This window comes from Heloderma suspectum, chromosome 1, assembly GCF_057233095.1.
Source record: "Heloderma suspectum isolate Gila_16-S chromosome 1, 16-S_ref, whole genome shotgun sequence".
Taxonomy (NCBI): domain Eukaryota; kingdom Metazoa; phylum Chordata; class Lepidosauria; order Squamata; family Helodermatidae; genus Heloderma; species Heloderma suspectum.
Genome location: NC_139458.1, coordinates 414,685,504 through 414,698,139, shown reverse-complemented (window position 1 = coordinate 414,698,139; position 12,636 = coordinate 414,685,504). Strand labels below are relative to the sequence as shown.

General features: G+C 40.7%; 1 protein-coding gene across 1 annotated transcript in view; it reads left to right on the top strand.

Annotated features, from left to right (window-relative positions):
* KLHDC3 (kelch domain containing 3) overlaps positions 1-12,636 on the top strand; it is a 57,856-nt gene that overhangs the window by 19,762 nt on the left and 25,458 nt on the right. The window contains exons 3-4 of the mRNA XM_084829063.1: positions 2,917-3,093; positions 7,366-7,481. Coding sequence (XP_084685189.1) covers positions 2,917-3,093; positions 7,366-7,481 — 293 coding nt within the window. The remainder of the gene's footprint in view (positions 1-2,916; positions 3,094-7,365; positions 7,482-12,636) is intronic.

Here is a 12,636-nt window from a genome sequence, read left to right as displayed (position 1 = left end):
GTTATATATAGCTGTATTGTAACTTGTATTTGTAAAGGCCTTTGTGCTATGGACAAATAATAATGCAGTACAATACATGAAACAAAAGTTTTTGCTGAATAAGATGCAGCCTAAGATCCATAGATGTGATAGGTATAGATTCCAAAGCAGCAATCCACTGATTAGGCAGAATGGGACAATCCAATTCCCTATTCCATTCCTCCTTAAAATCCTGTATATATTTATTCACCGATAACTATTTATAGACATGGATCCTGGGTCACATTGCCTGACCAGGCTCAATAAGTACTTCCAATAATGATGGAGACTCTAATGCTTTAAAAGCTTCCAGGCCAAACCTAGATACTAACAAATGCTGCAACTGCAAGTATTGCCATTCAGCCATAGTTGACAAGTAAAATAGAAAATGACAAAAACTCATCATTGGCACCCACCAGTTGATCCAAAGTACAAATTGTCTTATCTGTCCATGTCTGCCACAAAAACATTTTCTTACCAATTTTTGGATCGGGATTGCCCCATAAAGTCAATGTAGCATGAGAAAATGGATCAAAGTATAATTCACATGACATTATCTTCCACACATCTCTAACTTTAGAAATTGTGGGAGGAACCCTATGTGTGTTCTTGTATGTCTAGAACCTAATGCCATTCATTTAGAGAAAGAGGAACCAGACAAGAAGATTCCAAAACTGACCATGGTGGAAGATCAGATGCAGATGGGAAAGACCAAAATTCAGTATGAGTTAGCAGATAAGCCTCGTGATATAAGGCAAGATCCGGAAAATCAAATCTACCTTCTTTAATTGGAAGTTGCATCCTTTTCAGGGATAATCTTGTTAAAGAGACACACACCCCATCCCAATTTACAAAAAAAGCATTGATTTTCTGAAAATATTTGCCAGTTATATATAAGGGAATCTCATGTATAATGTAAATAATCTGAGGTATAGTATTCATCTTAAGTGTATTTACCTTATCCCAGAAACTCAGCTTTAAAGATACCATCTATCTAAATCCCAAAAAATCTCATTAATCAATTTATTCAAATTAAGCTTAATCATTTGAGATATCTCTGGGAATAAGTATTCCAAGATAAGTAATAACATCCTGGCATCATCAGAATAGCCAATCTGCTAATACACTATGAGATATAGAATCTCCAGTTGGCATCAGTTTGGACTTTGACCAGTTAATTGAATAACCGGACAAATTACCAAATCAGCTGCATGCCAGCACAGATAACTGGAGTTCAAAACTAAAAAGTAAAAGACCATCAGCATAAAGAATAATTTTAAATTTTAAACAATCATGCACAAATTCAGGAATACTATTTAATAGCACAAGCCAGAGGATCCAAACATAAATATCAAAGGATAAAATGGAACACACAACACACCCAAATGATGTTAGTCATAACCCTAGCTCTAGGAAATGAATATAAAATTCTAACCCACTTCAGAAATTCTAAAGGAAATCCACATATCGTTAAAGTAGCAAAAATAAATTGCCAATATATTTTACCAAAGGTTTTTTCCGTGTCCAGAGAGACAATGGTGGCCTGATCCTATTATTATTTAAAGCTATCAGATCTATGACTAATCTAAGGTTGTCAGCCCCCTGTTTATTTTTGATAAATCCCACTTGATCTGTTCAAACCAATGTTGTAGCAGTTAGTTCTAAAGAACATAACACGTTTACTTGGGGAAACAGAATGGAACGTAAATTCAGGCATGCACCAGAATTAACACAGAATAGCCTACAAATTTAGGTTAACAACAACAAAACCTCTTACTTTACTGGGCTTGGTAATACTTGATGTCAAGGAGAAAGTTCTTTGAAAGTTACAAGTCAATTTGCAGATAAACTTTGTTCTCTTCAAAGATCAGAGCTAGCACTTCTGTTTCATATCCTCTGACATGGTTCTGTCAGATGTATCCCATGTTGCTGCTGCCTTTCAAGAAAAACTTATCTTTGTCTTTTCAATGGTTGTGAAGCACAATTTGAGGTACAGTATCATAGCAAATTGGGTGGTTTTGAACAATCAAAAGTAAACGATTCAAATAGGTGATATAATGTGCAGATTCCAGCTGAGAGTCAAGAGGGGGAAATACACTGGTAGAATCTACAAGGTGATTGGTGGGATGGAGTAGGTTTTGACTTAACAGAGTGGTGGATTCAGATATGGGAGATCCGGGTTCAACCATGAAGCACAGTAGCTTTTGGCAATTATCTCAGCCTAATGTATACCTCACAACATTGCTTGAAAATAAACAATAGAATTGTAAATCATTTGAAAACTGCTTTTTAAATTAATAGTCAAATCTCTTTTCCAGTGGGCACTGTCTTATATATCTTAACCTGCCATTTGGCTACCCACTCCTCTTAAACTATGTTCTTAAACTATGTAGTTAATGCTGCTTAATTGTTTAACTAAATGGGACTTCAGAGCACTTAATTTTCTCTGAATTGTGCTCATTTTTGTTAATCCTGTCAGAGCCTTTGAATATACCTTCCTGATATGGAACAAGAATTGGGAATGCTGTTCTCTTCAGGCACTCGTTTTCTGGCACCAACATCTATAGAGCATTGGATATTTGCAACAAACCTGTCTAGATGAACATCTTCCACGTCCTCTCAGTGTTCTGTTTCTCTTTATTTTTCACAAATCCTCTCATGTTTTATTGTTTTCCCATTTGAGCACTTACTACCTATATACAGAAAAGGAGTGAGTGAGTGTGTGTGTGTGTGTGTGTGAGAGAGAGAGAGAGAGAGAGTTGGATTTCATCTATGGCTTGTTAATCTGCCGAGCAACTAAAGTGTTTACGTGAGTTAGTTTCTCCATGGTTTATAGCCATGAGAGCCTGTTGGGTGAGAGCAAGGCAGTCAAGTAACACTCTGGGCATTTTCTTTTAGTCTCTCTGCGCTGGACCAAGCTGCCACCAGTGTGGACAAACAGCAGGGACCATGTGAGGGAAGTTCCCTACATGAGATATGGACACTCTGCAGTGCTCATTGATGACACCATCTACATCTGGGGAGGCCGCAATGACACCGAGGGAGCCTGCAACGTACTATATGCTTTTGACGTCAGTAAGTGTTGTCCTCCCTCTTCGCCCCTCACTGTTGCACGCTTCTGAATGTGTATTGTACTAAAATGTTGCAGTCCGCCTCTGTGTTAAAGCTATGAAGCTGCTTACACCATTTATCACCTTGGTTATCACCTTGATAAAGATATTTATCAGAAATAAATATCTTATTCCTTGACAATATTATTGTAATTCCTGGAGACTTCTGTAATTTGTAAGCTTTGTGGCTAGTGCTTCAAGGAAGCTATGTTCTTTGTACTGTGGGCAGCACACAAGATGGAGACTGCACATAGTAGCAGGAAGAGGATACAGAGCATCAAGGGAAATAAAGGGGGAAATAAGTAAGCAGAATTAAAACCAGATACATAAGCAGAAACAAAACTGTAGACAGGGTTTACAAGACAAGAAGGGTCTTATAGAAAGCACAGGTTAAAAGGGGAAACAATGGATCCAATGAAAGGTCTGGGAGCACCTGGTGCTACAGCACTGCTGAAATCAAGCAGGTGTGGAAACCTGATCAGAAACATGGATGGGAGACTCCAGGGAATAAATCTAATAAAATACTTTACAAGGGAAAAAATGAATTAGTGAGACAAATGGAGGGGCTTATTGCTTCTGAGTCTTCTGATCACCAATGGTTGATGACTCCTTTGGACATTACTTTTTTGCTTGCTGATACACGTGTGCACAGTCACATGCACAACCAGAATATGTATACAAGATATTTTAAATATGGAATCAAGAGGTGCTACTGGGAATGGGCAACTCATTTAGAAGAATAAAGACATCAGGGGCTGGGATCCAAAGTAAATTTATTAGGATTAACACATTTACGATTAAACAGTTTATCTAGAACATTTAAATGAAACCTGGCATTTAAGCTACAGAGTTAAAAATATAATAAATGGCAATGGCTCTAATAAGTATATGTAAAAGCGACTTAAAAAAAACAGAAAAGCGAACATGCACTCTGACGTTTTTCTGTTGATTTGGGCGTACAGCCTAATATGGAGGAGAGGAAAGCCTGGGGGAGATGGGACGTGAGTGGAATCCAATAAAAAGGTTTCATGGTGGCAATTTTGTTAAATGAATGGATTCCTTGTAGTGGAGTTTAGGATACAAATAGATTGAAAATTGCTACAAATAGGGAAGAAATTTGATTGTAGAGGGAGAGGTATTCAGGACTATGGGAGGTAGAGTGGATCACAGTGACAAAAGAAGTGCAGCAGAGGGAAGACTCACTAGCAGTTCAGTAAAAGGTCCAGCATTAAAGAGTGCTTGTAGTGGGTGCTCAGGCATTAGTGAGGGCCTTTAAGCCAACAAAACTTGGTGAAAAAATAGAAACATTTGGCAAATATTAGGAAGACAAAGGGAAAAGCTGGCGAATGGGCCCACTGAGGAAAAGATAGGAGTTAATAAAAGAATATCCCTGTCTTTAAGTCTGCCTCACAAGAGACCTAAACGTTTTAGGCAAAATAACTTAGCAGCACCAAAGAAAGGGAGGAGATTGAAAAGGCAGAGACTCACAAGATGTACTGTAACACCTTAGTGAGAAATTCTTGGAGAAAAGATTCCTAAAACTCACTGGCTTCTAGCCCTCTTTTCATCCCTGTTTCTGGGCTTAATCGTTACAATAAAAACAATAATGGCATCTCCACATCCAGATGTCTCACTGGATTTTTGATAAGAATGTTTAAAGGATTAGGAGGTGCTATCTGGTGGGAAGGCTGGACCCATGACTTTTTCCATCTATGTATCATTTACCGGAGGGAGGGAGGGGGTTACATTAACATGTGTGCTCTGCTTATTTCCAGCCAGACACTGCTTTAGATGGGCCATGCCCAGAGCATGTTTAATTTTAGCAAGAGATCTAGGGGAATGGCAGGATGCAAAGGATTAGGCAGGGAGACAAAGTACAACAGACTTGGCCTGAAGGTAGTGCATGAACGTAAAAGCTGGCCTGCAGTTTCTGAAACTTTGTAGTAGAAGGCTTCTCCTTGCCTTTTTCAGGTTGGAATGGAGCCTCTGGCTCTGGGGCAGTGGGGTTGGTACATTTGGCAACATTTTTTTACAACTTTAATTTTGCAAGCCATAAAATATATCTTGTATTAATATACAAATATTGCTATATAATCACTACAACAAAGAAAAGGAAAGAAAAGAAACAAAAGGACCTCGAAGTGTGGGACAAGATCCCCAATAGGCTTCATGAACTGATTCGAAGCACACGTGAGCAATATCAATAAAGTAAAATCTATGTTGGCTGGTTGTGGCAACATCTGTTGATTGTTACCAGCATCTGAAAAGAAAGGATGCCAAATGGCAAAAACAGCTTTCTATTTGGCCATGTTTTTCACTAGTTAAATTAGATTTTTTTTTCATTCTATCATTTTTCCATTCCATTATTTTTTCCATTCCATTTTTCTATTATTTATTTCCATGTCCATTACAAACATAGATGTGCACGTGTACCAGTGTAGCATAGGGAGGGTAACATACACATACCTGTTTACCCAGTGCATTGCCAATACTTCAAAAGCAGCCTGCAAAATATGTGTCTTTCCTGGGAAATAGATGTAGATATGGTCTTTTCCAAGTTATGTTTACGTTCTTTTGAGGGCATAAATGTGTGCACTTGAAAAGTAATGTCAGAAGCAAACCTAAAGCAATATGCTAGGAAGAGTGAATTCAGGAGACTGCTACTGGAAAGACTGGATAGATAGATATAGATATAGATATAAAAAGAGAGAACTTTGTGTCAGTGTTTGATCCATCCAACTGGAGCGGAAACTAATTTTCACATTATAAGTCATGGGCTGCTCCAAGAAATGGCTCCCATGACTAAAGTCATAACATGGGAAGGGCTTATACTGTATCACGTCTGCTTCTAAGAAAAACACATGGCTCACTAAGCTTGTGTCATTGTAGTAAGCGGATGTAGAAGAAACCTTTCCCATATTAATGTTTTAGACATGGGACTGATTGGTGAGAACATTCTCTGTAAATTAATTATAGTAAGGGGAAAAAATGAGAAGACCAATATCTGGCAAAACTGCCAATGCATTGGGAGATGGAACAAACCCCTCTGCTTGGCTCTCTTTCCAAGTCTGTTTCATTTTTTTTTAACACATTTACTTTGTCAGTATCCTGGAGTTCATTGAACAGAGCAAAACATAGATATCCATAAAATTCTATTGGGTATCCCAGCATTCCATAGCTGCTAAACGGATTTTGCATCTGCTTCTTATAAGTGAGGAGTGGCTGAAAAGCTTCCCAGGAACTGTTGCTGTCCAGAGCCTTAGGCAGCCTTACATGTGTTTGCTTGTGCCATTTAACTACTATCCCTGGAAAGCAAGTGTACTAATCCTCCCCCTCTCAAGGGAAAAAGTGGAAGCCCTCTTGAATGAGTCATTTCAAGCTAGACAAAGCTCTGAGGCTCTTCTGCAGCGCATTGTCCTTTGCTGGCTTGCAAATGCCATCTAGATTAGATGTCACCCAGAGCACTTCAGTCTCTAGTTTCATGTGTTGCTGTTGGTTGAGATCTGTAGGGATAAAACATGACTGGATTTAGAAATCCAAGCATGGCAAGCATCCCACTAGGAACAAGGCTCACTTTCCCTCTGTGCTAATCATCTCCCCAGAGTTTACGTTGACCTTGCGTTGGGCTGGAGTACAGCTCAGGTTAGTTGGGTTGGACGGCAATGGATGAAAGCCAGGTTGTGAGATATTCTTGGTGCTGGGAGGATTTTGAGCAGGCCACTGTGTTGCTGCTTCCTGGAATAAGCACTGAAACTGACTGACAGCTACAGTTAGGGAATCTACTGCTGCCCAAGGATTATCTGTGCTTTCCCCCCCACTTCTTCTGGGCTTCCAGGACAGGTGTCTGTTTAAACGTTGCAGTGCTTTTCATTGTTAAATATTCATAGTAACTTGCATTAAGAATATTTTTCATAAGCTGTGAAAAGTTTAATAACTTTCCAAAAATTTGCAAGCATTTCTTACGATATAGGTTTGTATTGGTAATACAGAAACCACATAGGATATGACCAGTGGCTTTGGGGGTTTTTTCAGGAGCTGTCATCCAAAAATCCCCGTGTTCTATTGTCTTGTGTGGAACAGCATGAAGACGTAGCACTCTCCTTAAAAGGAGAGATATATGTTATATATTTGGAATTATTTTTCCCCCGGGGGTTATGCTTTTGTCTCTCATTCCTGAGCATTTCATCCTATGTCGACTAGTAACAGCTTGTCTTTTTCTGTTTTTGTTTTTTATAAGGCACACACAAATGGTTCACGCCCAAAGTTTCTGGAATGGTTCCAGGAGCAAGGGATGGACATTCAGCTTGTGTCTTGGGAAAGAGCATGTATATCTTTGGTGGATATGAGCAGCTGGTAAGTTGTCCTAAGATGTCTCCTATTTGTGTTTTGGGTCTGCTTGGGAAATGTTGCTTTCAGTCAAGGTGTTCTAAGAGCATACTAGGTATATTTCCCCCCAGCTACAATTTTTAAAGACATTTGTGAATTAAGTTAAAGGTGGCTGAACATGTTTTGTTGTAAACCCCTGTTTTCACTTTCTGATAATAGTGCCGAACTTCCATCATAATCAGAAGTAAGTTTCATTGAGTTCAGTAAGATTGTTTATTCCCAAATGCATAAGACTGATGCCTTAGTCGATACCTTGGTCTGAAGAGCTAGATATATTTTAGTGCTAAAGCCTGCTTACTGCTAATATTTCTATGTTCATCTTGACATCTTCCATTTAAAGAACAAACTGGTATGTCTTTTATGGGTAAGCAAAAAAATCATGTTAGGGTGCATCCAGACAAGGCCTTTATTTCGCCATCTCATGGCCTCATTCATGGGATTTTACGGATGAGGGAGAAGGGATCCAGACATCGCCATCTTCCACTTGTAACCTTCCAGTGTTTTGCCACAGCTTCTTTCTTTTTTCCCATTGAGGAAAATCCATTAAGTAAGATCCGACTGGTTGTTAGTGCTAGGATTCCTCCATGTGGAAGCACCCTTAGTCTATTGACATTTCAAGCATTGTCTTTATTGTCAAACTTGTTGGCAAGTAGTGTCCATGGGATCTATGTTTTCTTTCTTCCTTCTCCTTCCATTCACCCACACTGTAGAAATTGGAGTGCAGAACCTTGGGCTCAGGGGCGAAATCCAGCCCTCCAGGGATTCCAGTCCGACCCTCCAAGGTCCCCCAGAAGGCCACACCCTTTTCCCCCAGTCACTGATGGTTTGATAGTTTCCTGAGTCTTGTGCAGTTTTTTCTCTATTCTAAAGGTTTGAAATGTCACCCCTCCTAAGGCTTAGTTACTGGCACTAAGAGCTGTAAGCTAAAATATGCTGGCATTTTTGTTTTTGAGGGCTCTGCCCCGTTTGTCTCCAGCCCTGCACACCACTGGAATGTGGCCCCCAAGAGCTTCTCCGAAATGGAATTCGGCCCTTGGGCTGAAAGAGGTTCTGCACCCCTAGTATAAATGTTAGTTTACAGTTGTGAGTGTATACCATTGACATAAACATGACCTGGGTTGGATTAAGAAGATTAATAGATATTAATTTATGCATGGAGAGAAATTTCAAAAGGGGTCTTAAGGGTAAACTAGTCCAACCCCCTGCCCTGCCCAGTGGCTATCTAGTCTTGTGTTAATCACCACCAGGAAGCAATCTCTCAAGTTCCTAAGGCAATCATATTTTTAAGGTGTGCAGTACGCTTTTCATCCTAACTCATCCTTCCAATTACTGCAAAGTAGACCATCATTCCTAATTTCCAGTTGGGTAACTGAGTCATTTGGAACTGACAGTGACCAAAGGCCATCCAATGAGTTTGTGGCTGAACAGAGATTTGAGCCAGAACGCTATCTGTTGAATCTCACTGGCATTTTCAGTGATCAGGTCATGTGATGAATAAGACAGTTTTCAGTGGATCTGCAATGTTAATTGGAGCCTGTGAGGCAGGGCACTGAAGCAAAAAAGAAGATGGTCTTGGGATTTAAGAGAATTCTCAGCAGATTTTATTTCTCTGTCTCCCTGGTAGATCTAAGCCCTACAAATCTCTAGCAAGGCCAGCAAAATTGTATTTTCTACAGTTTGCTGCTAATTGTGCATTCCTCTCAGAATATTTAGCTTGAGGCTTCTCTGGCCAGTCTTGTTGTTGTTGTTCAGTCGTTAAGTCATGTCCAACTCTTCGTGACCCCATGGACCATAGCACGCCAGGCCTTCCTGTCCTCCGCTCTCTCCCGGCGTGTGCTCAAGTTCATATTCATTGCATTGGTGGTGCTATCTAGCCATCTCATTCTCTGCTGTCTCCTTCTCCTTTTGCCTTCAATCTTTCCCAGCATCAGGGTCTTTTCCAGAGAGTTTTCTCTTCGCATTAAGTGGCCAAAATATTTGAGCTTCAGCATCTGTCCTTCTAATGAACACTCAGGGTTGATTTCCTTTAGGATGGACTGATTTGACCTCCTTGCAGTCCAGGGGACTCATAAGAGTCTTCTCCAGCACCACAGTTCGAAAGCATCAGTTCTTTGGTGCTCAGCCTTCCTTATAGTCCAGCTCTCACAGCCATACATTACTACTGGGAAAACCATAGCTTTGATTATACGAACCTTTGTCGGCAAGGTGATGTCTCTGCTTCTTACTATGCTGTCTAGGTTTGCCATAGCTTTCCTCCCAAGGAGCAAGTGTCTTTTAATTTCATGGCTACAGTCACTGTCTGCGATGATCTTGGACCCCAAGAAAGTAAAATCTGTCACTGCTTCCATTTCTTCCCCTTCTATATGCCAGGAAATGATGGAGCCAGATGCCATGATCTTAGTTTTTTTAATGTTGAGTTTCAAACCAGCTTTTGCACTTTCCACTTTCACCCTCAACAAGAGGCTCTTTAGATCCTCTTCACTTTCTGCCATTAGGGTGGTATCGTCTGCGTATCTGAGGTTGTTGATAATTCTCCCAGCAATCTTAATTCCAACCTGTGATTCATCCAACCCAGCATTTCTCATGATGTACTCTGCATATAAATTAAATAAGCAGGGTGACAATATGCAGCCTTGTTGTACTCCTTTCCCAATTTTGAACCAATCGGTTGTTCCATGTCTGGTTCTTACTGTTGCTTCTTGACCCTCGTAGAGGTTTCTCAGGAGACAGGTAAGGTGGTCTGGTACTCCCATCTCTTTCAGAATTTGCCAGAGTTTGTTGTGATCCACACATTCAAAGGCTTTAGCGTAGTCAATGAAGCAGAAATAGATGTTTTTCTGGAATTCTCTTGCTTTCTGCATGATCCAGCGAATGTTGGCTATTTGATCTCTAGTTCCTCTGCCTTTTCGAAACCCTGCTTGTACTTCCGGTAGTTCTCGGTTCACATGCTGCTGAAGCCTAGCTTGTAGGATTTTGAGCATAACCTTGCTGGCATGTGAAATGAGCGCAACTGTGCGGTAGTTTGAACACTCTTTGACATTGCCCTTCTTTGGAATTGGAATGTAAACTCCTTTTCCAGTCTTGTAGCCACTGTTGAGTGTTCCAAATGTGTTGGCATATTGAGTGCAGCACTTTAACAGCATCATCTTTTAGGATTTTAAATAGCTCAGCTGGAATACTGTCATCTCTGCTAGCTTTGTTGTTACTAATGCTTCCTAAGGCCCAATTGACTTCACTCTCGAGGATGTCCGGCTCAAGTTCAGTGACCGCACTATCATGGCTATCAGGGACATTCATATCTGTCCTGTATAGTTCTTCTGTGTATTCTTTCCACCTCTTCTTAATTTCATCTGCTTCTGTTAGGTCCCTGCCTTCTTTGTCCTTTATCATGCCCGTCTTTGCACAAAACGTTCCCTTGAGATCTCCGGTTTTCTTGAAACCTAGTTTCAAGAAACCTAGTTCCTAGTCTTTCCCATTCTATTGTTTTCCTCGATTTCTTTGCATTGTTCATTTAAGAAGGCCTTCTTGTCTCTCCTTGCTGTTCTCTGGAACTCTGCATTCAGTTGGGTATATCTTCCCCTTTCTCCCTTGCTTTTCACTTCCCTTCTTTCCTCAGCTACTTGTAAAGCCTCATCAGACAGCCACTTTGCTTTCTTACATTTCTTTTTCTTTGGGATGGATTGAGTTGCTGCCTCCTGAACAATGTTACGGACCCTCCATCCATAGCTCCTCAGGCACTCTGTCTATCAGGTCTAATCCCTTAAATCTATTCGTCACCTCCACTGTATATCCATAAGGGATATGATTTAGGTCATACCTGAATGGTTTAGTGGTTTTCCCTACGTTCTTCAATTTAAGCCGAAATTTTGCAATAAGAACCTCATGATCTGAGCCACGATCAGCTCCGGGTCTTGTTTTTACTGACTGTATAGATCTTCTCCATCTTTGGCTGCAAAGTACATAATCAATCTGATTTCGATATTGACCATCTGGTGATGTCCATGTGTAGAGTCGCCTCTTGTGCTGTTGGAAAAGAGTGTTTGCTATGATCAGCGTGTTCTTTTGGCAAAACTCTATTAGCATTTATCCTGCTTCATTTTGTACACCAAGGCCATGCTTGCCTCTTATCCTGGTGATTTCTTGACTTCCTACTTTAGCATTCCAATCCCCTATGATGAAGTGGACATCTTTTTTTGGTGTTAGTTCTAGAAGGTGTTGTAGGTCTTCATAGAACCGATCAACCTCAGCTTATTCGGCCTCAGTGGTTGGGGCATAGACTTGAATTACTGTGATGTTGAATGGTTTGCCTTGGATTCGTACTGAGATCATTCTATCATTTTTGAGATTGTACCCCAGTACTGCTTTTCCCACCCTTTTGTTGACTATGAGTGCTACTCCATTTCTTCTAAGGCATTCTTGCCCACAGTAGTAGATATAATGGTTACCTGAATTAAATTCGCCCACGCTTGTCCATTTTAGTTCGCTGATTCCCAAGATGTTGATGTTCAATCTTGCCATCTCATGTTTGACCACCTCCAGCTTACCTCGATTCATTGACCTTGCATTCCAGGTTCCTAAACAATATTGTTCTTTACAGCATCGGACTTTCTTTTCACCACCAGACACATCCACAGCTGAGTGTCCTTTCGGCTTTGGCCCAGCCGCTTCACTCTTTCTGGCGCTACTTGGAAATTCCTTCTGCTCTTCCCCAGTAGTATATTGGACACCTTCCGACCTGAGGGGCTCATATTCCGGCATCGTATCTTTTAGCCTTGTGATACATTCCATGGGGTTTTCTTGGCAAGAATACTGGAGTTCGTTGCCATTTCCTTCTCCAGTGGACCACATTTTGTCAGAACTCTCCACCATGACCTGTCCGTCTTGGGTGGCCCTGCACGGCATAGCTTATGGCTTCACTGAGTTACGCAAGCCCCTTCACCACAAGAAGGCAGTGATCCTTGAAGGGGCTGGCCAGTCTTAGTGACTATTTAACAACTCCAGCTGTGTTTAATGAGAGCATTTTACATTCAGCACTTTTTAAAAAAAGAAAAAGGTCAGCCCTTGCCATCTCAAGCCAGGCACTCAGTACCAGCGGGTATTACTGTAAATGATGGCTTTAATC